Source organism: Poromitra crassiceps, assembly GCF_964638095.1.
Source record: "Poromitra crassiceps genome assembly, chromosome: 23".
In the NCBI taxonomy this organism is placed as follows: domain Eukaryota; kingdom Metazoa; phylum Chordata; class Actinopteri; order Beryciformes; family Melamphaidae; genus Poromitra; species Poromitra crassiceps.
Window position 1 is genome coordinate 3702383 of NC_139639.1, and position 27985 is coordinate 3730367.

General features: G+C 43.4%; 3 protein-coding genes across 4 annotated transcripts; 2 read left to right on the top strand and 1 right to left on the bottom strand.

Annotated features, from left to right (window-relative positions):
• Positions 1-1876: 1876 nt before the first annotated feature.
• mau2 (MAU2 sister chromatid cohesion factor) lies at positions 1877-12837 on the bottom strand. Of its 2 annotated transcripts, none has more exons than XM_083659544.1 (19): positions 12538-12837; positions 12272-12289; positions 12055-12120; positions 11698-11793; positions 11506-11600; positions 11349-11376; positions 10622-10756; positions 9760-9906; positions 9519-9609; positions 9320-9423; positions 9084-9161; positions 8848-8913; positions 8414-8497; positions 8282-8331; positions 6626-6703; positions 6426-6537; positions 5494-5584; positions 4315-4442; positions 1877-2923 (listed from the first exon to the last, which is right to left on the bottom strand). In XM_083659544.1, the coding sequence occupies exons 1-19, from the start codon at positions 12769-12771 to the stop codon at positions 2849-2851; spliced, it is 1776 nt and encodes a 591-aa protein (XP_083515670.1). In that variant the 5' UTR covers positions 12772-12837; the 3' UTR covers positions 1877-2848. The 2 variants fall into 2 exon arrangements, with proteins under 2 accessions (XP_083515670.1, XP_083515669.1); XM_083659543.1 differs by having other exon boundaries at positions 10622-10777.
• Positions 12838-13417: 580 nt separating this feature from the next.
• On the top strand, positions 13418-17534 carry LOC310797016 (armadillo repeat-containing protein 6-like). The gene is made up of 8 exons (XM_083659291.1): positions 13418-13503; positions 13751-13892; positions 14728-14813; positions 14935-15511; positions 15661-15806; positions 16008-16139; positions 16531-16668; positions 16779-17534. The coding sequence occupies exons 2-8, from the start codon at positions 13772-13774 to the stop codon at positions 16989-16991; spliced, it is 1413 nt and encodes a 470-aa protein (XP_083515417.1). The 5' UTR covers positions 13418-13503; positions 13751-13771; the 3' UTR covers positions 16992-17534.
• An 864-nt stretch (positions 17535-18398) lies between these two features.
• slc25a42 (solute carrier family 25 member 42) lies at positions 18399-25974 on the top strand. Its single transcript, XM_083659668.1, has 8 exons — positions 18399-18495; positions 21173-21339; positions 22145-22250; positions 22468-22493; positions 23103-23269; positions 23565-23681; positions 23849-24000; positions 24414-25974. The coding sequence occupies exons 2-8, from the start codon at positions 21247-21249 to the stop codon at positions 24737-24739; spliced, it is 987 nt and encodes a 328-aa protein (XP_083515794.1). The 5' UTR covers positions 18399-18495; positions 21173-21246; the 3' UTR covers positions 24740-25974.
• Positions 25975-27985: the final 2011 nt, after the last annotated feature.

The following is a 27985-nucleotide window of genomic DNA, read 5'->3' on the forward strand; positions in this document are numbered from 1 at the left end:
CCGTTTGTTGAAAAGATCTGTTCAATTAAATTTTCCTTCAACAGTTTAGTCAGACGAGCTCCAGGCAATGTTTAGAATAGTGTTAAAAACACAAGATTCAAAACCATACATCTAATAGCCCTCTTTTGATTCTCTTTCCCAACACTTGTCATTTGAAGTCAACACACTATAAACACACACCTGTATGATAAACTAGTTTTCATTGCCTATAGCTCCACTCTCTTTACATTAGGTAATGCACCTTGTGTAAACCAAATTGTGCAGGCGTATTCAATAAACATAACGAATCACTTTGCTTTTAAAGTTTTATTTCTAAAAAAAAAAAAAAGTGTTGAAGCTAAACCAGGGGTGTCAAACTCATTTCAGTTGCGACCCAATTTGGTCACAAGTGGGCCAGACAAAGAAAATCAATGCATAATAACCTATAAATAACCACACCTCCAAATGTTCCCGTTTCATTTAGTGTAAACTAAAGAATGAAAGGTACATTTTAAGAACACGTTTTCCACATAGGGGTTATCTCAGCTACCATAGGCCTATCAAACAAATGATCAAATCAACCTGTCTGTAACTGTGCGTTACAATTGATGCCAACCGTGCAATTCTCTATAGTCGAGGGTAATGAAAATAGTTACGCATTTAGTGATGAATACAGAAAACATTAATAGGCTACTTAATATTGAACTGGCTCCTGAAACCTGGTACCGCTTATGCTTCAGGTGCATCAATTTGGATTGAAGGACGTCTCAGTGCAATTTTCACACTTTGCAAAGTCATCCGGTGGGCTGGATTGGACCCACTGGTGGGCTGGTTCAGTGGCCCCCGGGCCCTATGTTTGACACCCCTGAGCTAAACAGTTCAAATAAACAGGTTGGGAGGGGGGGGGGGGGCAGCATTGAACAAATAAAGTTCCATTGTATACCTGTAAACGGCAAACGGCAGGCCTAGCTATTTAGTTCTGTATTTACTTTACTGCAAACTCAGTAGTTTATTTGAAAATGATTACAATATGGTATCCAAACTTTACAAAATATAATACAATTCTTGGCTAGGTTAAATTAAATACAGAACTATCCCTTAAAACACAAAAGCATCGCTACTACTTTGTTTTATGGCTCCCAGAATGAGTCTTGCCAGAAACTATACCATTTCAATACATTAAAAATGAATGAATATCATGGCAAAGAACAGATCAATTCAATATAATGTAAAAGCAATACAAAAAAGACCCAAAACAAAACATGAGCAATAGTATGGCAAGCAGTTATGCAAGCAGTGGTTCTCAACCTGTGGTACGGGTACCACTGGTGGTACAGTAGGAGGGGCTCCCTCCCTCTCAGACTTTATGGTGGTCATTTCTGAGGTGATACTTGGTGTACAAAGGTTGAGAACCACTGAACTACACCAATGGTCAAGGGACCATTTAAAAACAGATTTACACCGCCATCATCTGGAAGAAATGAGCAAAACACCCCAGAATACTTTGCCTGATGACCAAAATACGGATTTGTTCAAAGTCTGTTTTAAGGAGGAGCATTTATAGAAAGAAAAACAATTAATCCAAACTGGTTATATGGAACAACGTTTAAAAAAGTGAGTTTCATAATATGAAACAATTATGTGCCATCCCTATTTAGTAGAAATATTGATTACTGGTTCCCTTGAATCCAGGTGAAACGTGCACAGCATTGAGAGTTAAAATAGTTATGGGAAGTACAATCAGATAATAAAATGAATGGTTGAACATAATCAACAAAAATGCAAAGACCTTCTTGATGCATCACAGTGTCAACATGTTTTTTCTTACCCCCCCCCCCCCCCCCAACAAAGTATACTTGCCATATAATTTCAAAACATTAAATATAATTTGATAGCAAGCAAGCAGTCGTGAGGTCCAATTAATCTGTTTGGGAATCATCTCCACTCAACACAGCTGCCTGTGCTTCAGATGAACAGAGATGGATGCCTTTCTCCTCCTCCGTCATCCACATCTCGATAGAGGAGTCCCACTCGTTCCTCTTCAGTGAATCCTCTCAACGCTTTTCAGCTCTTCCAGGCAGCCTGCCACTCACTCACCAAGTACATCTCAAAACAAAATGTTAATATGTGTGTATTCTCATTCATATTGTGTGTAAGAAGAGGCAGGTACAGAGTCCATGAAGATCATCAGCAGGCCGCGTCCCATTTCACTGTTCAGCCATTGCCATGGATGCGTTGGACTGAATGCTAATTTAAACTTGAAATGTAAGACTTATTTTTATCATTTCCATTTTACTTTCTGTAAAATGTAATAATTTTAAATTTTCATTTTTTTAAGCTCAGTATTTTTTTTAGCTCGGTGCCAACTAGAGGAACTTCCTTTCTTGATGATAAATATAAGAGGCTGAACGTGGAGGCGTAAAGAAAGAAAAATATGGGACACAGAGAACCAACGGTGGGAGGGAGGGAGAGATGGTGAAGGGAGGGGAGAAACCAACTGAATTGAACTGTTCACTAGTGCTTGAACTAGTAGGATAAACTGTTGCACACACACTTCAAAGTTAGAGTAGCAAAAATGGGGGTGTTGAGAATATGCTGTCCAGAAAAATCTGCTCCACTCACTTTTATCTCGTCGTGATGCCCCGAATGGGTTTAGGAATTCACCCATTATATCTGTTGAATAAACTTGGATGGAAGGAAGTCTGCCCAATGACACCGTGCTGTCCGCTCTCAGTCTCTTAACTCCGCTACCCTGCCTCTTACCCTTTTATCAGTTGCTCCTCCTTTCATTCCCATCATCCTCTCTTTTTAGAATATCTTTGCTCTGAGCTGCTCCTCTGCCTCTGCGGTCTCCGTCGGGGATTTGTTCTCAGAGCAGGCTGGCCAGGCTGGTGGTGGGTCCGTTCTGAGGCTGAAACTGCACAGGGGGAAGGCCGTCTGTCCACTGAAACACAACACGTAATAAGATGATACAAACAACCATATTGCTTGATGGACTGACGGGTTAGAGGTAGGGCTGCTCGATTATGGGGAAAATCATAATCACAATTATTTTTTTTACTGATATTGAGATCACAATTATTGAGCGCGATTTACTCATTGACTTTGGCAAAATCGTGCATTTATTGAACTTAACACCTTAAGTGCCATAGCCGAAATAATTCGTCTTACATAATCCAACGCTTAAGTGCCAGAGCCGAGTTTACTCGTCTTACATAAACATTTTTTTTTTTTGACGGTGGGACATCAATCAACAACTTTTACATCTTCGAGATCACTATTGGAGCAAGATAATGTGTATAATCTATTTTACCGACCCACTAAGTGTTGACAGTGCTCCCCCAGACGACCGAAATCAAAGAAAAAACTGCCGCGGGACCAAGCCGTTCAAGGAAATGCCGTGGCGATTTTACAGTAATCCATTCAAGACTTGTCTTGCCTGAGAGCGGCCGCGCACCGGCAGCAGCACACAGAGAGCGGAGAGCGATTTGCAAAATAGATCATAGGTGAAACACACTTTGAAACACCTCAGAAAGGCCAGAATCAACATCTGCCCATCGCCCACGCATTCCCCGGCCCATCTTGACTCGCACAAGGAGCGTCCGCACGCAGGCAAGCAGGCAGGCAGGCACACAGGCAGGCAGCAGCAAAAGCGCTTCTGACACGCCCGCTGTACAGCCAGGAGGAAGGAGGAGAAGACACACGGAGGGAGGAGTTTGAATGAGAGGGGTGTTTCCTGTTGTTATGGAGGAAATTACTGTTCAAAACTATTGTTTAGAATGTCTGACGGTCTTACTGATGCCAAAAATGAATGGTTAAAGTGACTGTTTCACAAAAAGCCATTTATCTCTGAATAAATTTCCAGACGCTGAAACCATGCTGTACTCAACGGCTAATATCTACATAACTACTAACTCTGCAAACTAACTCTTTTAGACAGAGAAAGCACACATTCTATTAGTTATTTTTAGATGATTGGTGTTCATGAATTCTTAACACAAAAGAATCCTCGGCTGTTCTAAAATGAGCCAGAATCGTCAAAAACACCCCTGGCACAACTTACCTACAGGAATGAAAACATGGCTGGCATTCAATGTGTTAAAAAAAACTTGTCTTTTTAATACTGAATTTCTTTTAAATTTAAATACAATTTAACTGAAAAACAACGGGAAAGAATATATAAATAAATAGCCTAACTAAAATAAATAATATATAAGAAATATTTGTTTTATCTTGATTATCTTGTTTTCATAATTGTGCGAAGCCAAAATTTAAATTGAGATTAAAATTAAATTAATCGTTACAGGTCGACTGGCTGAGATCAGTTACGCTTACGCTGATGAGGTTGTGTTCAGGGAGGCTGCAGGCGGCGATGTGGTCCTGCAGGAGCTGCTGGGAGAAGTTCTGGTGCATCTGGGCCGCTTCGTGCGCGTCCATGGTGTTCCCACATGCCTTGTTCAGATCTGCTGACAAAAGAAACATTATCAGTACTGAGGAACACACGTGTTAAAATCCACCCTACCCTACTATATACTTCTATGTATGAACAGTCTGTGATGTGCAAAGCGGTCCAGGAGTTATTTTGTGATGAAGTGTTGCAATTTACTTTTTTTGGTGAACCCACTTTCCCTCAAGCTGCCTTTCAACAACTCACACATATTGGGTGTGAACTTGTATTCAGCTGTGGGTTATGGGGGTAGGTGGAGAGAGCAGAAGTGATAGCAATAGAGACACTGCATGAAATAGGCCACGCCCATCACGGGGGAAAAGCTCCGTTCATTTCCACACACCAGCGTCATTTGCCTTGAATTAAACATAGCTAAAAGCTGTTGTGTGGTGGGCTGCGCAGACAACAAATGTAAAAAATTGCCAGTTAAAGTTTTTTTGTACTCCCGAGGAAAACAACGAAGCCATTGAGAATTGGCGAGAGGAAAAACGTGGATGTTGCCGTCAATAAAGTAAGTTGGAGTGTTCATCTTCCGTATATACAATCATTTTGCCATGCACGCGACATAGGAGAACGCCAGGATTGGACGGGAGATTGTGTTTTCCCCCGTTTTGCGCGTGGATTCTGAATGATGACGCGCTCCGCAGTGTCTCTATAGCAGAGTGAGTTTTCCAGTTAAGAAAAAGTAGGACTAACCCCTTACTCAAAATGCCAAGTATGCAGTATTTAATATTGTATTATGGTTGATTGCTGCTGGTTAGGGTGATCTGTTGTCAGTGATGGAGACACAGGTATCTCTTGTTCCTTTATGGTGGAAGAAGCTCTACCCTTCCACTAAATTTCATGAACATCGGCCCAGTCGGTTTTCCGTAATCTTGCTAACAAACAAACAGACGGACAAACAAACAAACGGCACAGAAAACATACCGTCATTGGCGGGGGTAGCAAGAAGGACCCAGAAATGCAAGGTACATCAACAATAACGCTGTTAAAAGTGTTTTAGGTTGGATTTTCCCCTTTAAGATAATATAGCAACAACAAGGCCATAGTGGCAGCTGCAGCCTCACCTTTGAGAAGTGCAGAGGACCAGAGCTGGACAGACATATCTGGGATCTTGCTGGCCAGCTGCATGGCAGGGACCACCATGTTGTTACTTTCCTGGAGGAAATGTGGAACCAGAAGAACACGGGTGAAGATCACATCTACACACAGAACACAGGTGGAGATCACATCTACACACAGAACACAGGTGAAGATCACATCTACACACAGAACACAGGTGAAGATCACATCTACACACAGAACACAGGTGGAGATCACATCTACACACAGAACACAGGTGGAGATCACATCTACACACAGAACACATGTGAAGATCACATCTAGTACACACAGAACACAGGTGAAGATCACATCTACACACAGAACACAGGTGAAGATCACATCTACACACAGAACACATGTGAAGATCACATCTACACACAGAACACAGGTGGAGATCACATCTACACACAGAACACAGGTGAAGATCACATCTACACACGGAACACAGGTGAAGATCACATCTACACACAGAACACATGTGAAGATCACATCTAGTACACACAGAACACAGGTGAAGATCACATCTACACACGGAACACAGGTGAAGATCACATCTACACACAGAACACATGTGAAGATCACATCTACACACAACACAGGTGAAGATCACATCTACACACAGAACACATGTGAAGATCACATCTACACACATAACACATGTGAAGATCACATCTACACACAGAACACAGGTGGAGATCACATATACACACAGAACACATGTGAAGATCACATCTACACACAGAACACAGGTGAAGATCACATCTACACACAGAACATAGGTGGAGATCACATCTACACACAGAACACAGGTGGAGATCACATCTACACACAGAGAGTCCTCCTGACATACTCATGTGGTCTGATGGATGTGACAGCTGCTGCTTTGTGTGCTTACTCTGTGGTTGCCCAGGACAAAGAAGATATGGCCCAGCAGGACCAGAGAGCAGGCGGTCAGCCTATTCAGATCCTCAGCATTAGACATCTTCAGCGTCTCCCGAAGAAATCTTCTGTTGATGCAGATTTACAGTGTTCACATTCCCAACACAAAGACATGACATCAATGCGTGTAAAAAAATAAATGGTGGCTGTTCTTACTTGGCCTCGTTGTAACGTCCCTGGAAGAATGACAGGAGCCCTCTGATGTAAAAAGCTGCGGCTCGCAGGCAGTGAGAGCTGAGGAAATCCAAATGATATTCTTAAGGAAAAAACTTGTGCAAAACATGGAATAAATACGTTTTTTTTTTTTTTTTTTTACCTTTATTTATACAGGGGGAGTCTCACTGAGAGCAATACTCTCTTTTTCAGGAGTGCCCTGTTCACATTCACGCACACATTCACACCTGGAAGCTGACCAGTACAACCACAGTCTGATCTGCTGGCCACTGATCAGCTCCACTGGAGCAGTTGGGGTTAATAGAATCATTGTGCCAGTGCATTGATCAAATAAACAACTGGATGTGCCAGAATTTCCTACAGCTAAACAAAGACAAAACTGAGGTGATCGTGTTTGGCCCCAAAGAACAAAGGCTTAAAATCACTGCACGCCTTGAGTCTCGATCCCTGAAGCCTAAGGATCAAGTCAAAAATCTTGGGAGTTATTATTGATTCCGATCTCAACTTTAACTCCCACATTAAGTCAATTAGAAAATCTGCTTTTTATCATCTTAAAAATATAGCAAGAATTAGGGGATACATGTCCAGACAGGATCTAGAAAAACTAATTCACGCCTTCATTTATAGTAGGTTAGACTACTGCAATAGCCTTTTTTCTGGTCTCTCCAAAAAAGAACTTAGGCAACTTCAACTCATTCAGAATGCTGCTGCTAGAGTTCTAACGAAGACTAAGAAAGCTGATCATATCACTCCAGTTCTTAAGTCCTTACACTGGTTGCCAGTGTGTCAGAGAATAGATTTTAAAATACTGTTATTAGTCTATAAATCACTTAATGGCCTAGGCCCAAAATACATAGCTGAATTGCTCCCACGCTACGAACCGTCTAGAACTCTTAGGTCAACAGGATCCAGCTTATTAACTGTCCCTAGGATCAAATCAAATCACGGGAAGGCTGCATTTACCCACTATGCTTCTGCTAGCTGGAACAAATTGCCTGAAGACCTCAGATCTGCCCCAACCTTACTTACTTTTAAAAATAGACTAAAGACTTTTATGTTTACCGTCGCTTTTAACTGCTGACAGCTACTATGCAAACCCAATGAGTCCTCTATAAGTTTTAGCTCTTTCTGCAACTGCCGCGCCTGTTGCTTATTGCACTTTTTATACTCTTTTTTTTAAGTTTTGTTGTGATGCTTTTAAATGTCCATTTTATTTCTTCTTTTCGTTTATTTTCCTGTGTGCTTAATGAAGTTGCTTAATGCACTTTTTATACTCTTTTTTTAAAGTTTTGTTGTGATGCTTTTAAATGTCCGTTTTACTCTCTTCTTTTCTTTTATTTTCCTGTCAACCATTTTATGTGAAGCACTTTGAATTGCCTCTGTGTATGAAATGTGCTATACAAATAAACTTGACTTGACTTGACTTGACTTAAGGGCCTTGCTCAAGGGCACCTCAGTACTGGTAATGAGGGAGGGGCAAACGCTGCCTTTTCACTTTCCCCACCCAGATTTATCCTGCCGGTCCCGGGGATTGAACCGACGACCTTCCGGTCACAAGCTCGCTTCTCTAACCATTGGGCCACCGCTGCCCAATAATACATGTGGTCTGTGATTTTGTCTGTAGGGATAAACACGTACTTGACAGGAAAGTTGTGGTCAGGGTTGATCCTCTCTAGAAGGCTATACAGCTGTTGGCAGAAAAGGTCAAGTTAGTAAAGAAACCACATAAACACTCATCCATATCCTTCAGGTATGAAGTGGCTCTCTGACCTCTTGCTGTCTGGTGCCTTCCCGGATGTAAACACTGGCCAGGTTGGTCACAATGAACGTCCACAGCTCCTGGTGTGTTGTCATCTGAAAGAAAGGAAGAGAGAGAGAGAGAGAGTCACCCAACCGTCACAGGTCAAGTACTTTTATATGAATTAAGTATTAACTGTTGAATGGTCCTAAATGTTACATTTGTTGCCATCAGGTGAATCGACAAAATGCCAACTTCTCAGCAACTAAGCAAAGAGCTTTGTTTTGAGATTGTTGTTCAATCATCTTTGATGTTGTTCTATGTGGCTTGATGATGAGGCCAAGAGGTCAGAGGATTTTCCCAACCCATAGAGGAGCATGTAATGTAATCCATCAATTGAACATGAAAATCACCAAAACTGGTCGATACAAAGTTTCCACCCGACGACGACGAAGGTACGACTCACCTGTAGAGCAGCTGTGAACTGAGCCTCAGCGTTATCCATGCAGTTCACGGAGATGCAGTAGAGACCCTGACACAGAACGAGTAAACAACACATGTCAATATTTCATGTTCTAATCTGGGACACGTGTGTCCTGTGCCATTGCTTCGTTCTTATTGGATGCATGCCTATGCTTGCATTACTGTATGTGTGTGTTGGTGGTATCCATGCATGTGTTGTGGTGGCTTTTCTAGACTTACGAGCAGTGTGTGAAGCTGGGCTGCATGATTGGTGAACAACCTGGGAGACTGTTGGCAAAGCTGACACACCTGGGAGATCTGAACACAGACAGGAATCATCATCATCACCATCAATGTTGATGTTCAGACAACTGCTAGAGCAGACTGCCGCTACACGATCTATTCCTTTCTTTAGAATCAGCAACTAGCCAGCAGCGACACACAGATGATTGTCTCAGATGAAGCTGGTTGCTCACCTCTTGCAAGGCGGTGGCCTTGTGTCCGGTGACCAGGCGGCACATGATGATGTGCTCCAGCAGGATGACTTGGAATGTGGACAGAATGGGACTGCTGTCGAGCACTGGAACAAACACACATACAGGTCAGAGTCAGCTCAGAATCACTGTCGCTGTGGCGGATATGATGAGCAGCGAGACTATATTCAAACAAACTTACTCTTCAGCTTCTCCAGCTGCATGAGAGCCTTGTCTGTGTACTTCTGTGCCTTCTCCAAGTAGCCCGCCTGCATGGAGTGCATCACAGTCACCTTATGGAGAAGAAAAACAAGATGCATTATATCATGTTCCACTTGCATATCTCAGAGATGTTCTGTTTATATCCATCTCCACCTTTTTTTAGTCACACAAACAATTTGACATCTGTGTGTGTGTGTGGGGGGAAGGGGGCAAAACCTCACCAGGTACACCAGCACACACATGTGTTCCTTGGGCAGCCAGTGGAAGAGATCAGCTGGATTGGTGGGGAGGATCTCATCATCGTGGAGAGTGGAGATGGTCTGGATGCACTGCTGCAGCTGCTTCAGACACGGCTTCACGCTCTTCACCTGCCCAACACATTTTCAGTGTGGCATTAGCAAACCTCACGTGTACAGTATGAACCTAACATGAGAATGGGACTTTGCTATTCTTGTCCACAGTCTAGAGGTAAAAACTACCGATTCCAAGTACTAAACTTAAAGGATCAGCAGATACCAATTTATGATATAATCCATGTTCTATCAATCTATCAATGTACTATTAAGACTCTTCATAGTTTATAAGAGAAGAAGATAGGTGAAGTTATATGGTTACAGTATCTAGCATCAATGATGTGCTTGGTTACGTTTTTGTACCGTTTTTATTTTTTTATTTTATTTTTATGTATCCTTATAGTTTGTAATGTCTATATTGATGTATTTCTTTTGTGTTTAAATATGATGTCTTACAATCAGAAGGGGAAAAAAAGAATTACAAAAATGTACAATGTACTATATTGTAAGTCGCTTTGCAAAAAAGCGTCTGCTAAATGACAATGTAATGTAATACATTTTTCGTCCTCATCAAAAGTAATCAAACCTTTTGTGAAAATAAATGCAGAGTCAAGTTGCTTCATTTTGATTTCTGACATTTTACACACACACACACACACACACACACACACACACACACACACACACACAGCTCTTAATGGTTTTAACAATGGGACGATTCCTCAATTCCAAAACACCGTTTGAGCCTGGCATTGGCCTGATACTGTAACCAGTATGGATTCAACTGTACCTGTCCAGCATCCAGGTAGTGTGTAACCTGCAGCACCAGGAAGAAAACCCTGAGTGACTCTTTCTGGATGGGGTTCCCCTGCCAGTTCTCCACGATGGTCCCGCACAGCGTCAACAGAGGGTGAACCTCGCTCAACTTCCGTTCCATCAACAGCAGCTGTGGAGACACACATTATAAAGTCTCGCTGGCCAGCCTCCTCTCCCTTCCGTCCGAGGAGTCTGGCGCCACAGGTCTCCATAGTGGGATTGCGATGGGCGGCGCTTAGCGGCAGTGCCCTTGGAAAATAGTTTCAAACAATCCAACTTGCCGTTTTCAGCGTGTAGCAACGAGCTAGCGTGTAGGTTTCTGCCGTTAGCTTGCTAGCTAGTTAGCGTTGTTGTTTTCACTGAGGCGGCAGGGCACTATTACAGCCACACACACAGAGGAGGGAGCGGAAGCCGCTCTGATTGACATGGTCGGAGCCAATGACAGAGTTTGTAATAAGCCGGGAGTGGAAATCCAGCAGCGTCTGAAATCGACGCTTCCAATGGGAGAGCAGAGTAGAGCAGGGGAGGGTTTATCCCAGTTATGGAGACCTGCGGCGCCAGACTCCTCGGACGGAAGGGAGAGGAGGCCGGCCAGCGAGACTACACATTATATAATAACAGACACCATTATTAATAAAGTGAGAAAACAACACAATAATATGCAACGTGTCTTCAAATAGCATTGAGTGACTCAAGCTTACCATTCCTTTGCTTAACAGGAACAGAGCTCTGCAGGAAAGAAAAACACACAACAACAAATTGTATTTGTGAGAGGTTGAGCACTAAAAACACAAGTATGTAATCCTTCAGGGAGTTCCAACATAAAACATCTAAAATAACAACATGGAAATCTGTTACCTTGTGTATTCTGAGCCCACCACTCGTGCATACTCGGCTCCTACGCCCAGCAGGTCACATGCCGACACCAAATCCTTCTCTAGTGTGTGCAGTTGCTGAGAGAGAAAACATTCCATGCATGAAACATGATTTAAATCAAGTTGTTGCTACAAGAATTGGAGACCCAAACCAGTTTATCAAACAATCTCTTACCGCCAGTTGAAACAGCAGTCTGCAGTGCCAGTAGGGAGTTTGCTGAGAGATCTGGATGGCTTTCCGCAACAGTGGCTTTGCCGAGTCCACCAAGTTCTTCAAAACAAGGGGAAAAGTGCAGTTAATGTTAACTAAACGACGGCAGAGCAAAACAACCAGTAAGGAAAGTAACAAGGCGTAATCTCTACCTCTACCGTAATGTCCTGTTGAGGGACTAGTAAATATTATGACAATATTATGACATATTATTAACCTTAGTAGTATTAAATATTAAGTTTACCATTGAAATGTGATTATTTGACTTTCGCGACCACTTTTCACATACCTAAAACAGGCTGGACCCAAGAGATCACCTACCTGTTGACAATAGAACTCTGATAGAAGACTGGCTGCTTCAAATTTGACATCTTCAAATTGGGGGATCTGATATAATTCATGAAGGAATTTATTTTATTGCTCCATATTAGCAAGATTAGTGACAAGACACTGAATTTCTCTCCAAGTAAAGAGTTGTGATTTTAGATGCACAGATGGACACACATCAGTTTGCCTGTAGTCGGGCAGAAAAGGATACTTGTTGAGAGATGAACCACTGTGAAGGAAAATTAAACCAGATATTAGTTTCTGTATCACACTCACTGATCACACTTGCATTTTGACATTGTAGCCTAATGCTAGCAGCTAGCTTCACAATAGTGAAACCAATTTGATTTGACGCAGTAAAAGAAAAGTACAGCTGACACGTTTCTCATATTCGTCATCATTATCAGTGATTCATTTTGCTACTACCCCCCGCGGCCCGGCCTTCCTCTCCTCTCCTCTCCTCCGGTGTTTGCTCACCGCTTTCTCCAGGTGAGTCCGGGCTAGCTCGCTGTTCTTGGTGTGGTGGTAGAGCACCGAGCCCAGCTGCAGGTGGGTCCGAGCCTCGACCCTCTGGGGCGGCTTGAACTGAAACACAGCCTTCAGACAATGGACGCACAGACGGATCTTCGGCGGACTTGACGTGCGGAAATGTTCTGCAAAGCCGAGCAAGGCCAGGTACCAGGACTCCAGGGCTTCTGTGCTCGCTGCCATGTTAGCCGCCCGACCACGAAAACAACGGAAACAAACGGAAAGCAGCTAGAATGTCCAACGACTTCGTACTCAGCTGATTTGGTCGTGAATGTTTTCTAGACCAGTCATTCGTATGAGTGAGTGTGGTGAGCACCAGTGTCAAGCGCGCAAGAATAAACAAGTCGCACTTCCGGTCAGACTTGATTGATGTCATGTTGTTCGCTACAATGTATCAATGATCAATTATGTCAACGTGTATCACAGTGAAAATGAAGCAAATATTTAAAGATTAAATATATATTAACTGAAAATATAACACATGTTTCCCAAATGTGTTTCACATCATATATATGCATTGCCAAAAGTGATAAAACACCGTCTTATTTCAGGGGAAATCGCTTATTTTCCGGTCCGGCATGTTTACGTCACATTTTTGGGAATTGTAGTTCTTGTTGAATTTGATTGATATTCCCTGTCCTTGTTGCATGTTACCCCATTCGTAGCCTATTTATACTTATTTTACAACATAACCCAATTATAAAATGAATATATTTCTGCAGCTGGCACATTGTTCCATTATTCCGGAACTAAGCTACTGAATTCGTGTCCGACCGAGCACATTTATGAGAAGGACATTTACGGAATTTGCTATTCAACAAAACGGAGGTACGAAAAGAGCGTAAATAGGGTGCTGGTCTGGTTTCTTGTTCATTCACAACAGCAGCAGAGCTCTATCACTGGGCGGTGGTAACAGTTAAGTGACTTGACTAATTTTGACCTTTTGTGGTGTTGCTTTTAAGTGATAACAGTTTGACTGTATAACTTTAACCGATAGCTGGCAACATGAACAGAAAACATTACATTTACCACCAGCTGTTAGCTAAATTACCGGTTTGGCTAAGATTAGCTAACGTAGAAGTTGCTCAGCCTGTTACACCATGAGATGCAGAATTAACATTTTGTAATCTTCTGACATCACGACCATCAAATTGCATTTCAGAGTGGAGATAAACGTGACGAAATGGCGGCGCGTAGGATCACACAGGAAACCTTTGATGCTGCTGTGAAGGAAAACCTCGAGGAGTTCGAGATGGATGCTGATGAGGCTTTGAAGGATGCTGTGGAACAGTTCGAGTCTCAAGGTAAAAGACATGCGTTACAATGTTATTCTCCCCTAGCATCCATTAACGAGCCTGTTGTTGAGCCAAGCCAAACCAGACATGAACTATAATCTATATGGGTGTAGACAAAATAAATGTGAAGAACTAAACCACAAATACAATGTTGCACAGGTGACAGACAGTTACTAACATAGTTCTTCTAATAGTGGGTGCCCGAATTGCAGGTTCAGCAGTCACGGTCCACGGAAACTGAAAAAATATTTCAAATGGGAATCAAGACACAAACATTTTCAAGAATTTGACAAACTGGGCAGTCAAAGCTCACTGACAGGAATAGATGGTGGTCATGCAAAACACATGCAAAATTGGGCCTCAGAAATGTCCACATAATTGACTTATATATTTCACTCTGGGACATAATCTGAATAAAAACTGACAAATATTTATTAAACAATTCAGAAACTATTAATATTCAAGGCCCATGCTCAAACATGTATAACTGTTAAATATGTCAGTGGATGTGTAATCTATGAACAGTGATCACATTGGAGTCAGTAGATCTGATGATCTCTTATGATGTTCCCATATTCCAAGACAATGCTAATCACATTCCGGAGTGGTTTCATGAACCCCCAGATGAATTCAACCCCTTCAAAAAAGAGAAATAAAGTTTCAACATAGGCACTCACCCTAAAAATCATACAAGTGTTAGTTACATCACATTAAAATTAGTTGGCAAATAGGACAAAGTTATTGACCCATGAAAATTATGTATATGTTGACCCTTTCAATGATTACATAATAATCTGCTGTGTGTTAGACTGTTAATCCCAATGTTATGTCTATGTGGATGCAGGTGTGGACCTCAGTTGTATAGTACAAGCTGTGCCCACTATATCATCTGATGAAAAGCAAGATGAGCAAACACATGAGGTCTTGCAGGTGGGTCTTGAAATTTGGTCAAGATGGATTGCGTCGTGTGATAGTGCCAGTTGTCAAAACCTCAACATCTATTTGTCTCTCTGTATATTCTTTAATGTCTTTACCCTCTGTTCACCTGCAGGCCTTGGATTCCCTTCAAATCGGAAAAGACTCCGCCAGCCCTACAGAGATGAATACGAGGGCCGATCTGAAACGCTTCACTCAGCAGTGCTGCCTCGGATTTGCCCAGAGGTACCTGGCTGCCCAGAAAGACGCCTATCCTGTCATCCTCTCCTACTGCACAAAGAGCGTGGAGGAGCGGGAAGACCTGTTGGCCTCTCTGTCCGCCCTGGCTGCACTGACCGACGGACAGCCGGACCTCTTGGACGCGGAGGGACGGCGCCTCCTTTTGGCCATCCTCGGGAAGTACCAGGCCGATCCCGCTGTGATGGGCGTCGGCATCTGCACAGTGCGCCACTGCTGTTTGAAGCATGAACAGAACAGGATCGATCTGGTGAAAGCCGGAGTCTTGCCACTGCTGACCGCTGCCATTACACAGCACACCGGATGTGCTGAGCTGGTGAAGGAGGCCTCCATCGCTCTCAGGTTCATGACCTTAGACGACGATGTCCGAGTGACGTTTGGGCAGGCTCACGAACATGCCAAGATGATTGTTCTCGAACACCATGGACTGAAGGTCTTAGTTGAGGCTGCCAAAGGTAGGATTAACTGATTGGTGTATTTGAGAGTTTATTGTAATGGCTTTGGCTACAGTGTTTTGGACTGACTCAAATTCGAATTAGTCAAGGTGCATTTTGCATTTCAATAATATATTTTTCTTGATTTTGTGTTTGTTCCTCCCTTACAGCTCACCAAGATAACACTTCTGTTCTTCGCGAGCTGTGTTCGACTTTGTCTCGCCTGGCTGTGAGGAACGAGTTCTGTCAGGACATCTGTGACCTGGGAGGATTAAAGTTCATAATGACGCTCCTCGCAGACAGCTATGAGTCAGCGGTAGGTCACACACACACACACACACACACACACACACACACACACACACACATACACACACACACACACACACACACGGGATTGTGATGGAGAAATATGCAAGTTTGAATCTACGTGTTGTTCAATCAGTTTGCTTAATGAATTGTCCTTTTGTCCTTATTATATTATTATTATTATTATTATTATTATTTTGCCTTGCAGGATTTGGTTCGGCAGGTACTGAGCGCCATACGGGCCATAGCAGGAAACGATGACGTCAAAGATACGGTTGTTAATGCGGGCGGAGTCCAGCTCATTGTCATTGCCATGAACAGACATATGAGCAGCACTTCAGTGAGTTTAACTTCATGCCTACATTGATGCCTGTTTTAATGACGTTACTCTTGTATTTACCAATGATTCAGTGTAGAAAGTTTATTTTATACAAATAAGCTGCTGTTGGGGGGAAAACAATTAAATTATCAAAGAAATTCTACAAATGTCTTTAGTCATTTTGTAGAATTTCTTTGATAATAATCTTAACACTTAAAGACCCTGGAAACTGAAATACACAAAAACCTTCTAACTATGTAATGTAGGGTCTTATGTGAGTAATTATGAGCCTCAAAAAGTTTGAGACATTAGTTTCAACCCAGATCCTAAATATCGCCATTTCAATATTTACAATTTTTCGTGAGGCAGCTTTGAATTGGGGCGGTGCTGAACTGTCCATATCCTCCTGTAGGTGTGTGACCAGGGCTGCGCTTGTCTCAGTGTCCTTGCTTTGCGCAAACCCGACAACTGCACAGTGATCATGGAGAACGGAGGCGCTCTGGCTGCTGTGCAGGCTATGAAGGCACATCCTAACTCGCTCAATGTGCAGGTAATTTAAGGTCATGCATTATTAATCATTCGCTCTTGAGGAAACTTCGTCCCTTTTGGACGGCCTGCCAACAATACAGGATTGATTTTGTTTTCTGGCTTTATGAACAGAAACAGGCGTGCATGGTGTTGAGAAACCTGGTGGCGCGGATGCAGAACTTCACCCAGCCCATCCTGGAGATGGGAGCGGAGGCCCTGATCGCTCAGGCGGTGCGAACCCATCAAGACTGCGCTGATGAGGGCAGAGCGGCCCTCCGGGACCTGGGCTGCCAAGTGGAACTACGAGAGCTGTGGACCGGCAAACATGGCAGCCTCGCCGACTGAAGGTGGAGGATAGTAGTCGTGCGAAAGAATATACACACCGTTAGCTTGAGTCTAGCAACAGGCAGGACAGAACATCTGAAATAGGCTATTAGTAATTTCAGATGTTGAATGGTTACACGTTTAGTTGAAGCAGAAGTACAGATGTTGATCAAGACATACCCGTATTTGTGAAGTGAGGCAGACAGGCCTGATGATCATCACTGACAACCACCCATCCAAAGGATTAAAGGGATAGTTCACATTTTTTAAAGTCTAGTCCTATAGCTTGTTTTCGGGTGACGTCACGTCAAAGGGCGAGACCATTGACTGTATAGTGGGCAAGATCATGCTGGAGGGCAACCAGCAGCAGGCTATATGCTACATAGGAAGCGATAGGAAAGCACTAGCAAAATGCCTATGGTCTCTGTGCTGTTTTTGGCTGTTCCAACCGGTCAAATCGAGAGAAAAAACAAGAGCTACTTTAGAATCCCTAAAGTGCAAACAAACAAGTAAAAAAAAAACTCACTGAAGTATTATAAACAGATGGATTGTGCTGAGAAAGAACTCTACCAATCAACATCATCGTTGGTAAGTAGCAAGTAGGGCTAGACTAGAAAATGTGAACTATCCCTTTGCCACTAATCTCACTAAACAACTTTGAGATATTTTGTATTTAATATTTGTGACACGATATTTGTTCAATGTTTCCGTTGGTGAGATCATGTGGGTTTTAATTCCTCCTGTCTCTGCAGAGGCAATTTCATTGTTTTATGTTATGCCTTACTTTAAATGTACTAGAGCTTATCATTCCCTGTTGTGCTTTTTTATATTCTGTTTGTTTACCATATTATATTACACTCTGATACTCTCTCAGTAAATTATATGGTGATGGCATGATGAAGATGGTGATAAATGAGTTTTGGTGCCTCTCTGCAATCTTTGTGTGTTTGGTGTGTATAGAGACCACTGTGTGTATCTGGTGCGGAATGTGCATAAAGTGCACCAGATTGAAAAACCTCAAGAGAGACGTCAGTGTTCATCTCCTGCCTACGCCCCTTTCATTGACCTATCCAAACTCCGATCCAAGCATGCTCCACTTCCGAAAACTCCATTTCCCACAATCCCACTGTGCTGCTCGCCCTTGTCAAGCCTGCGATCTCTGCTGCCTGTTTGTGTGACAGTGGTGACAGCAGGAGGGGCAGGCAGCATGGACGAATCCAGTCACTCAAAGTCACTGTGGAGTTAATGAATCAGAGAAGTAGCGTTATGTGAGAGACAGTCTGTGCCTTGAGGGGAAGCCTTAATAGGACCCAAGTTTACTCTTAACATTTTCGGAACCACAGCGCTACCAACGAGACTAAACATGAATATTAGCTATAGCTAGCTACGGTAGCTAGTGTCAGTGTGCAAAATCTGCTAATGTTAAAACAGCTTGCTGACTATTAGAAATAGCACCGGTGGAGGGTGGCTGGCACCATCGAAGCAGGAAAAGTCTCCGTGTGGGAGTTTGTCAGACATTTGTAAGGTAAGATATAAATTGTTTACCATTGACAACTAACCAGCTAACCTTAGCTGGGTAAGGGTTGTGGGAATGTCGTGGGTAAGTTGTGGCTAACAACAAGGCTAGTAAGTAACAGTGTGCTAGTGAAGCAAGCATGGTGATTTCATGAAAATGTCAGCAGACGGTTGCCCTGAAATTGATTAACGTTAGCTTAGCCCAGCTCTTGTAAACACCACGACCTAAAGTTAACCTCCCTCTCTGGTTATGCAATGCTCCTGCTGAGGCGTGCTGTGTGAAGTAGGCTAAATGTCACAGCACTGCCAGTGTAAACATTAGCCTACTATGTGATGCATCGGCTAGTCCATTTTTAAGAATAGACCCTTTTCACGGGGGCTATTTTGTGTCGAAAAGGCAGAATAAATACTGGTGCAAGCAAAGCACTAGTGAGGGTTTCCAAATTCAAATCATGGAAGTTTGAAACCCTCAGTGCTTTGCTTGCGCCTGTGTTTACCCTGCCTTTTCGACACAAAATGGTCCCCGCGAGAAGGGTCTATTGGTACATAGCCTACATTTCAAACCTGGGTTTTGCCTAGAAAACAATTGGAAAATATCTTAACACAATAATAAGCACTTGATGCAAGTCATGCTTTCACTCAGTCGTAGCAGTGGATTTTCTCACTATAATTTTATGACCATGCAGATAACCCTTAAAGGCAAGGCCAAACTAGTCACCTAGCTAGATGACGGTCACCTTTTGACCACAAAGTAGGACACAAAACTGACTAGGCCACATTTTTCACTCTTCATGATATTTATACAGATATTTATTAATCACAATTAATTCAAATTCAAATGTCCATCTTTCAAGTGCTGTTGTAAAGCATTAGAATGGAATATTGTGGAATAGATAAATAGATAAAATATTCAAAATAGGAGTATGTAGTACTACGCACATACAAACCTAGTGCCAGTGCTGAGCTGAAACTGAGCAAATCATGAAATAAACACACTGCAGGGCTCCAATGTCCACTTATCTATTGCACCAAGGTGATGTTTCGAGCACCACCACTGATCACGAGCAGTGGTCAGTGTTGGGGGTAACTCATTACAAAGTAACATTACATGTAATATATTACTTTGAGCATATATATTATACCTATTATACCAATAAGATTTCAGTAATGTTATACCAGTTACTTTGTCAAGTAACACAAGTTACAAAGTGAGTATAAAAAAAATAAAATCAAAGCAGATATTTAAAGATACAATCATTTCCTAACCAAATGGTGTGTTTTTATGCAAATAACCACTATAGATGACAACAAGGGAAAAGGACAACATTTCGAATTTTGGACGGTTTACACTCATTTCAAGATGGTTGAAATTATTTTTCGGGATGGTTCCGGGGCGGCGATGTCATTCTGCTACTGCTGTTATTTTGGTGAAAGTCATGCAAAAGTAGTGTAACAAGTAACGAGTTACTCTACACAGACAGTAATATTGTAAAGTAACTTATTACTTTCAAATGAAAGTAACTAGTAATATGTAGTATATTACATCTTGAAAGTAACTTGCCCAACACTGGCAGTGGTGCAATACATAAGTGGACATTGGAGCCTTGCATTGTGCGAGTGCCCAGCAGAGCTGTTTAGTTGTCGATTTCATGAAGTGTGAAAATCTTCACTGCAACTGCAGCCATTAAACTTGAGGACAGCAAACAGGCATACCACCAGCCAGGCCAGGAACAAGAGCTGTGTAAGACGATACGCATGCATGGGGAAAGAGGTCGGGAGGGCTGAGGAGGGAGAGCTGAGAGTGAGCGGACGTCCTGAGGTGGGAGGGAAGAGGTTGAGGGGTTGAGGGGTTGGGGTGTAAAGTGCTTGTCCCAGGGTCTGGCTGGAGGCCTGGTTGTAGATATACCAGTACGTTGCCCCTGGCTACCCAGCTTTTCAACAGCCCCTCTGTTAGTCTGTTTGCTCTTGTCTCTTGGCTTTCAGGTGTGTGGGTGTACTGTGGGGGGGGGGGGGGGGGGGGGGTGAGAGAGAGAGAGAGACTGCTTTTGTTCTTTCAGCTTTACGTGGACAGAAACCTTTCACCCACAAGTCACCAACTTTGTCCTTCTAGGGATATTTTTGAGTGTAACGTAGCCCTACTTTGCTCACTGTCTTTTTATAGTCTTGAAGGGTGTGCCAGATGGTGAAGGGCGACTGTTTTTTCCTCCTTATAGCTATTTGCTAGAGGCGTGTAATATACTGTATTCTACAGTGTCTAATAAACACCCCATTGTCCATCACATGCTAACATGGGACTGCTGGAGAATGCAATGAAAATGCCAAACTACAAGTTTTTCTGCTGCTTGTTGGTGAACATAATAGGGCTGGACTCTAGCAGTTTGGTACTGAATACCAAGTGAGGGGGCATAGTTACTCCTGAATGCAAAGCCTAATGGTCTTAATTACATGCCAATTTTACAAGATGACATTTGCAATAATAATTTTTTCCAACAAAACTTCAAGTCTACAACTGTGCAAGATTCATCTGGCGATTATCAGAGTAACAGAGTAGAGGCGTGGCCACCTAAACTTCCCATTTGTTTTATATTTATCCTGCAAATTTAACTTATGCTTAACTTAATGTAAAAACGTACCCCCCCCCCTCCCTCCCTCCCTCCCTCTCTCTCTCCTCACTGTTGAGTTCACAGCAGCTGGCGTTGGTGCCCCCTGGTGGCTGGAGTACATGAGAGCGGACAGTGACAGCTGTGTGTAGCACTCTGGGATGGGGACTGGAGTCCAGGAACAACGGGCAGCACTCACACAGGGGGAAGTGCTGCCACTGGCCTCCCCCACCCAAGAAAAAGTGAGCTCTGAGGTCAGATCTTACTGACACGATCGTCCGTCCCACACTTAATATCATCTGACAATCATACCATATGTCTTGTGTTTTTGTGATGATCACCTAGCCCAGGAATTCACATAGCTCAATTGTGTGTGTGTGTGTGTGTGTGTGTGTGTGTGTGTGTGTGTGTGTGTGTGTGTGTGTGTGTGTGTGTGTGTGTGTGTGTGTGTGTGTGTGTGTGTGTGAGAGTGTGAGTGTGAGTGTGCGAGTGAGAGTGAGCGATGGAGAGATGAACTGAGCTGAACTAGCCAGCTGTAAGTCTGTGTGCATTGTAAGATGTCATCCATTATCCTTATGTAAGCCCAGTTTTAATGATATAGAGGCTCTGTCCGTACATCTGTCCCCTCCGAAAGAAAGAAAGATCATGTGACATCAGTGATATAAAATCCTTCCATCTCACAACTGATAATGGTCATAGACATTGTGACATCATCAATGATGTCATAAAATCCAAATGATTTTTGTGTGGCTGTGATTAAACGGTGACATCATCTGTGATAAGGATTTATGACATCACTGATGATTCATGTGACATTGTCAGTGATGCCATAAATCCTTCCCTGCTGAGGTTGGACGACTCTTGCTCGTAGCCCAGCCAATAAAGCCTGACTGACCCTGGGGGCATTGACCAAGCCCAAGCTACCGAGTCCTAGTGGTTTGTTGTTTACATGGTGAATAGGGTTTAATACATTAATTATACATTAATTATACTCGTACATTAGTTGCACTCTTATGGGTGATGTTAACACTACGTGGGCTTTCCTCCGTCTCTGTGCAGGACCTGAAGCAGACTGTGCTCAACTCCCTCCTCTCAGGAGCGTTAGCAGGAGCTGTGGCCAAGACGGCTGTCGCCCCATTGGACAGAACCAAAATCATCTTCCAAGGCAAGTTGGAATATGACCCATGGGGACGACATGAGATATAGACTTCAAGTTCAGTTTAAACTGCAGACATTCTCAATGTAGCCAGTGCAACCTGGATATTGATTATAATACTGAAAGGGAGAATTGGAGATCATTGGATTCGTGAGCAGCACATTGCACAGACTCACCTTTTAGCCCGTTGTCATTCATCTTTGATGTGTGTCTTTTGTTGTTGCAGTGTCTTCAGCAAGATTCTCTGCCAAGGTCAGTTTCATCCATTTCACAAAGAAATGTCATGATACAATGTTACTGCTTTTCATTGAAAGGCTCATTCACATCCACTACAGTTGCTGCATAAGCCAAGTGTTTAAAATTAGTTTTCACTGTTTTTACAAGTTAAATCTACAGTGAAAAAGACACTTAGGCCATGTTCACATTACAGGCAAATCTGATTTGCTGCTAAAGTCAATCATCATTATCTTGATTGGTTTCCCAAATCTGATTTGGGAGTGTGTCCGCACTGCCACAAATCTGATTTCGGCAAGTGTTCAAGTCGGATCTGTGTGTCCAGACCTCCATATGTGGTTTGGGACAAGTGACACAAATCAGACTTGGAGCGTCAGAGACTCATAAGCGTCCAGAATCATTAATAGGTTATTCATGTTCACAAATCGATTTGGCCTCCTAGTCTGAACATGGCCTTAGATCTATAGCTTTCAGTCTACGAGACCGTCATCAGAGCATACATCACATGAACAGGTGTATTTCACACGACTAATTCTGTTCAGCCGAGTTTTTGAGGCAGATGGCTTCTCAATCCAAACTGTGTGTGTTTGTTTTTTGTATTTGTGTGCGTCTGCGTGCGCAACTCAGGAGGCCTACAGGTTGATCTACCATACCTACCTGAAGGATGGCTTCTTCAGCTTGTGGAGGGGCAACTCCGCCACCATGGTGCGAGTCATCCCATATGCTGCCATCCAGTTCTGCGCCCACGAGCAGTACAAGGACCTGCTGGGAGGCTACTACGGCTTCCAGGGCAAGTGAGTGACGATTGCTTGGAGTTCAGACTGATACATGGAGCCAAACATATTGTGACATCATGTTCAGGATGTGACATCATCATGTTCAGGATGTGACATCATGTTCAGGATGTGACATCATGTTCAGGATGTGACATCATGTTCAGGATGTGACATCATGTTCAGGATGTGACATCATCATGTTCAGGATGTGACATCATGTCAGGATGGTTTTAACCACGCTAGTAAGACGTCTAATTAACTGATTGAAAAAGTTGTGAGGCTGATCTGTTGGTTTTTGCCTCTTGTGTCCCAGAGTCCTGCCTCCGTTGCCACGGATACTGGCCGGCTCTATGGCTGGTACCACTGCAGCCATGCTGACTTACCCTCTGGACATGGTACGAGCCAGGATGGCGGTCACACCAAAGGAGATGTAAGGCAATCTTCTGTTGTGAAGGGCAAGCAAACCTCTTGAGTTCCAGAAATGATCAGGTTGCAGGTTTATGCTGGAGCGATGATGATGATGATGATGATGATGATGATGATGATGTTGGTGGTGCTGTTACAGGAAGTCTTTCTTCTCGTCCCTCTTGTGTTCAGGTACAGTAACATCATGCACGTGTTTGTGCGCATCTCTCGAGAAGAGGGCCTGAAGACGCTCTATCGAGGTTTTACCCCCACCATCCTGGGTGTCGTGCCCTACGCTGGCCTCAGCTTCTTTACCTACGAGACACTGAAAAAGTTACATGCAGGTAATGCACGCACGCACGCGCGCGCATGCACACACACATACACACACACACACACACACACACACACACACACACACCTACCCTCCACATTGCATGTCGTTAGCCACATAGCATAATTGCCTAGTCATATTTTGTGGAAGTGCGTAAAAAAAGTGTAAAAAAAAAAGAAATGTACAAAATTTGTTTTTTCTTCTTTTCTTTTCTTTTTTACATTTTCTTTTAAATTTTATCAATATATATGAACAAGCTCAGACAGTAATGGAAAAAGAATACATACATATATTTCAACAGTTGAAACCTTAAAATATGACTTAGGCAATTATGCTATGATGAGGCTAACGATGTCTAACTACAGCGTTACCGTACTCATGACTGAAGTACACTCATACATTCTTCTTCTCCTCCCCGTGCAGAGCGAAGCGGGCGTGATCAGCCGTACTCGTACGAGCGCCTGGCCTTCGGGGCGTGTGCCGGCCTCATCGGTCAGTCGGCGTCGTACCCGCTGGACGTGGTGCGGCGGCGCATGCAGACGGCCGGCGTCACGGGCCACACGTACGGCACCATCCTGGGCACCATGCGCGAGATCGTGGCCGAGGAGGGCGTGGTCCGCGGACTCTACAAAGGCCTGAGCATGAACTGGGTCAAAGGGCCCATCGCCGTGGGCATCAGCTTCACCACCTTCGACCTCACGCAGATCCTCCTGAGGAAGCTGCACCAGATGGGCTACACGGCTCGGTAATGGAGGGCCGAGGGCGGGAAACCCAGATCGCCATTCGCTCCCCCCCCCATTGAGAAGGCAAGGAAGAGAGGTGAAAAGAGCCTTGCGGGAGTGTTGTATAACCACTGGGTGGACGCAAAACGTACACACGCTGGCTCCGTGAGATGAGTGTTGATGTTATTCACCAGCTTTAGGTGCGCGCACGTGGGGGCGATCGGTCCCCGTGAGGCGTGGCAGACACTACCGATTTTCCCTGCACACACGTGGTCGTCATGTACGTCTAAAGTGCAATACGCTCAGTGATTTAATGTGTATATGTGTACGTACACGTAACTGGTAACGATGCTGCCCCCCTGTGGAGCCCCAGGCCCGGCAGTGTGTCTGCACCTTGACACCTTCCAATGCAATGTAGACACTCCTTTCTCGTCGACTTCGGAGATACTTTCGATTTGATTCTTCGGACTAGAATATGCCCCTTTTGAGATTTTAGTTTAGCTGTGTTTGAATTAGTTTGAATTATACCAAAGGATATATGTGTAATTGTAAAGACGGCTTCGGAATAGATTACGTTACATATATTAGTATGTATGACATGACAAGCAAAAAAAAATCCACCCAAACACAGAATTCACGTTACTTCTACTATCTTAGAAAGGTGCATTTTTGCTCGAGTTCAACATAATTGAAATCAATATTTGAGCGTAATATAACAAAATATCTTGCCCTGTCTCTCAAAGCTGGAAATCAAAAGAACCAACGTTCTTGTTTGTCGCGTAATCAAGAGAGTCCTATAGCGACTGCATTCATTGGTACTGCGTTAATATGTCTCTGACTTGAATCGTTCTCGGGAGTGAATATGACTCGGTCTTGTATCGTCGTAGATGAATTAACATACATAAGGCTGGTTTCACACAGACAACCTACGCCTTGCCTTGCCTCAACCCACGCCTACGCCGAGCTGGGCGTGAACCTGTTACACGCTTTTGCGATCACACCGCACGCCTTTTGCACGCCGAACCTGGAGCCGAGTCACAAGCGCCTCTCCTCTCTCCCGACTGTATTTTTTCACGTGTTGTCCAGAATTGTCATGGGTAGCCTCTACTCTAGGTAAAATAATTCGGATATATTTAATGTTCTATTGATGCTGGATATGTATAACCAGGTCTGACTATAGTCGGACATTTTAGAGAGGTGATCTTGCAAGAATATGTGCTGGCACAACAACATTGTCCATCTTGCTTCTTCGGTCGCTATTCTCTCTCATGAAGATTTGTTTGCCGACAGGGAGAAAGCCCCACGTGATAGCCACCCGTCAATCTCTCTCTCGCTCTCTCTCTCTGCTCAATACTGTTGTAGAAACTCCATTTTATTTTGAAATTCAGTTGACTTTGCCAGTTCCCACGGATATTGTCGCGTTTTTCTTTCATGGCTTGACAGAAAAGCCTGCCTGCACGCGCCTTGTCGGCGTGAAAATAGAACTCTCGCCTATTCGATAAAATCGGCAAGGCACAGGCAAGGCGTGGGTACACGCAGGGTTCACGCTCAGGCGCCCGGTGTACACAGCCTCATTGACTAAAACGGACGCCTATTAAAAAGCGTGGGTAAAGGCAAGGCATAGGCAAGGCTTGGGTCGCCGGTGTGAAACCAGCCTAATAGTATTTTATTTTTTTTAATTATTATTATTATTGTTTTAAATCAGGCTCAATTCACCAATGACTCGATTTAGACATTGGCTCGACCAAGGTGGTCTCTCGACTACAGCCCTGGTATGAAGAGTGCTCACATACCGATAAAATCACCTTTGTTACCGGAGGTTTGTCCACAACTGTCATCTTCCGTTTGCAGCTCTGGCGCCCGTCTTTTAATTGTCATTCATACCCGTTTTATTAAGAATTGTTCAGTTCAATATCGTAAAAATAATTTATTTTGACATCTGGCTAGGGTGGATTTTATCTTTAAAATACACATTAAAGAGTTGTAGCAGGTATTAGGTTTTTGTTAATGGACTAACGAACTGGACTAACGGAATGGAAAAGTGCACTCATCTAGTGTAGTGACCATATGGGTGCTCGTCATGCTGTTATAAGCATATTTTAACACATTGAAGTGTTATTTCTCAGTATTGTACTTTACCTCTGCACATAAAACGCTCATAAAATTCTCACATTGGTATCAATGTGCGATATGGAGCAGTGTCAAAACTAGGGCTGGGCAATATATTAATATCATATTGATGTTGTAATATGAGACTAGATATCGTCTTAGATTTTGGATATCATAATACTGACGTGAGTGTTGTCTTTTCCTGCTTTCAAAGGCTACATTACAGTCAAGTGATGTAACTTTCTGAACTGACCATGACTGTTCTAATATTTGCCATCACCGTTATTATTAGTCATTATATTCACATTACCGATGATTATCAAAAATCTCATTGTGTCAATATTTTATGAAAGCACCAATAGTCATCATGCAACTATCGATAGATAGCGGTCCAAATATTGTGATATTTGAATTTTGTCCATATATGGCCCAGCCCTAATCAAAACACAGCGACAAGGTCGTCAGTTTGCCTTTGGCAGTATGCCAGACAGTGTCACATGTCACGCAGTGTTGTTGATGCAGGCTATAGGCGTTGGAGAGCATAGTGTCTATATTTAGAGCATACATGATATGCCCAGGCAGGATGGGGGATGCCTGTGCTAAGGAAGCATGATATGCCCAGGCAGGATGGGGGATGCCTGTGCTAAGGCAACATGATATGCCCAGGTGGGATGGGGGATGCCTGTGCTAAGGAAACATTATATGCCCAGGCGGGATGGGGGAGACCATACATGATATGCCCAGGCGGGATGGGCTATATTTAGACCATACATGATATGCCCAGGTGGGATGGGCTATATTTAGACCATACTGTACATGCTATGCCCAGGCAGGATGGGCTATATTTAGACCACACATGATATGCCCAGGCAGGATGGGGGAGACCATACATGATATGCCCAGGCGGGATCATGGGGGATGCCTGTGCTAAGGCACTCACTCCACAGGTTGAGCAGCTGGGCGACGTGCAGCAGATCCAAATGGATTAGGGGGCGGGACCATCTTTCATCTCCGGACTGAGAATCCCAAATAGTGCCGGGCAATAATTAAATATTATTGTATGCATTGTCTTTCAGTGGAATCATATCGTGATGATATGACACAATGATCAAGACAGAGACAAAATCCTTCTGACATTGATCTCAACCATATTGCCCATCCCTT

Bases quoted from the DNA above. Each gene is read 5' to 3' on its own strand.
- mau2 (XM_083659543.1), bottom strand. From the start codon at position 12,771: ATGGCAGCGAGCACAGAAGCCCTGGAGTCCTGGTACCTGGCCTTGCTC. The intron at 9,907-10,621 runs GTACAGTTGAAT...TGTGTTGGGCAG, and splicing joins ACTACCTGGATGCTGGACAG to GTGAAGAGCGTGAAGCCGTG. The intron at 2,924-4,314 runs GTAAGCGTAACT...GTTGTGTTTCAG, and splicing joins CTGAACACAACCTCATCAGC to TGGACAGACGGCCTTCCCCC.
- LOC310797016 (XM_083659291.1), top strand. From the start codon at position 13,772: ATGGCGGCGCGTAGGATCACACAGGAAACCTTTGATGCTGCTGTGAAG. The intron at 13,893-14,727 runs GTAAAAGACATG...ATGTGGATGCAG, and splicing joins GGAACAGTTCGAGTCTCAAG to GTGTGGACCTCAGTTGTATA. The intron at 16,140-16,530 runs GTGAGTTTAACT...ATCCTCCTGTAG, and splicing joins GACATATGAGCAGCACTTCA to GTGTGTGACCAGGGCTGCGC.
- slc25a42 (XM_083659668.1), top strand. From the start codon at position 21,247: ATGGGGACTGGAGTCCAGGAACAACGGGCAGCACTCACACAGGGGGAA. The intron at 22,494-23,102 runs GTCAGTTTCATC...TGCGCAACTCAG, and splicing joins CAGCAAGATTCTCTGCCAAG to GAGGCCTACAGGTTGATCTA. The intron at 23,682-23,848 runs GTAAGGCAATCT...TCTTGTGTTCAG, and splicing joins GCGGTCACACCAAAGGAGAT to GTACAGTAACATCATGCACG.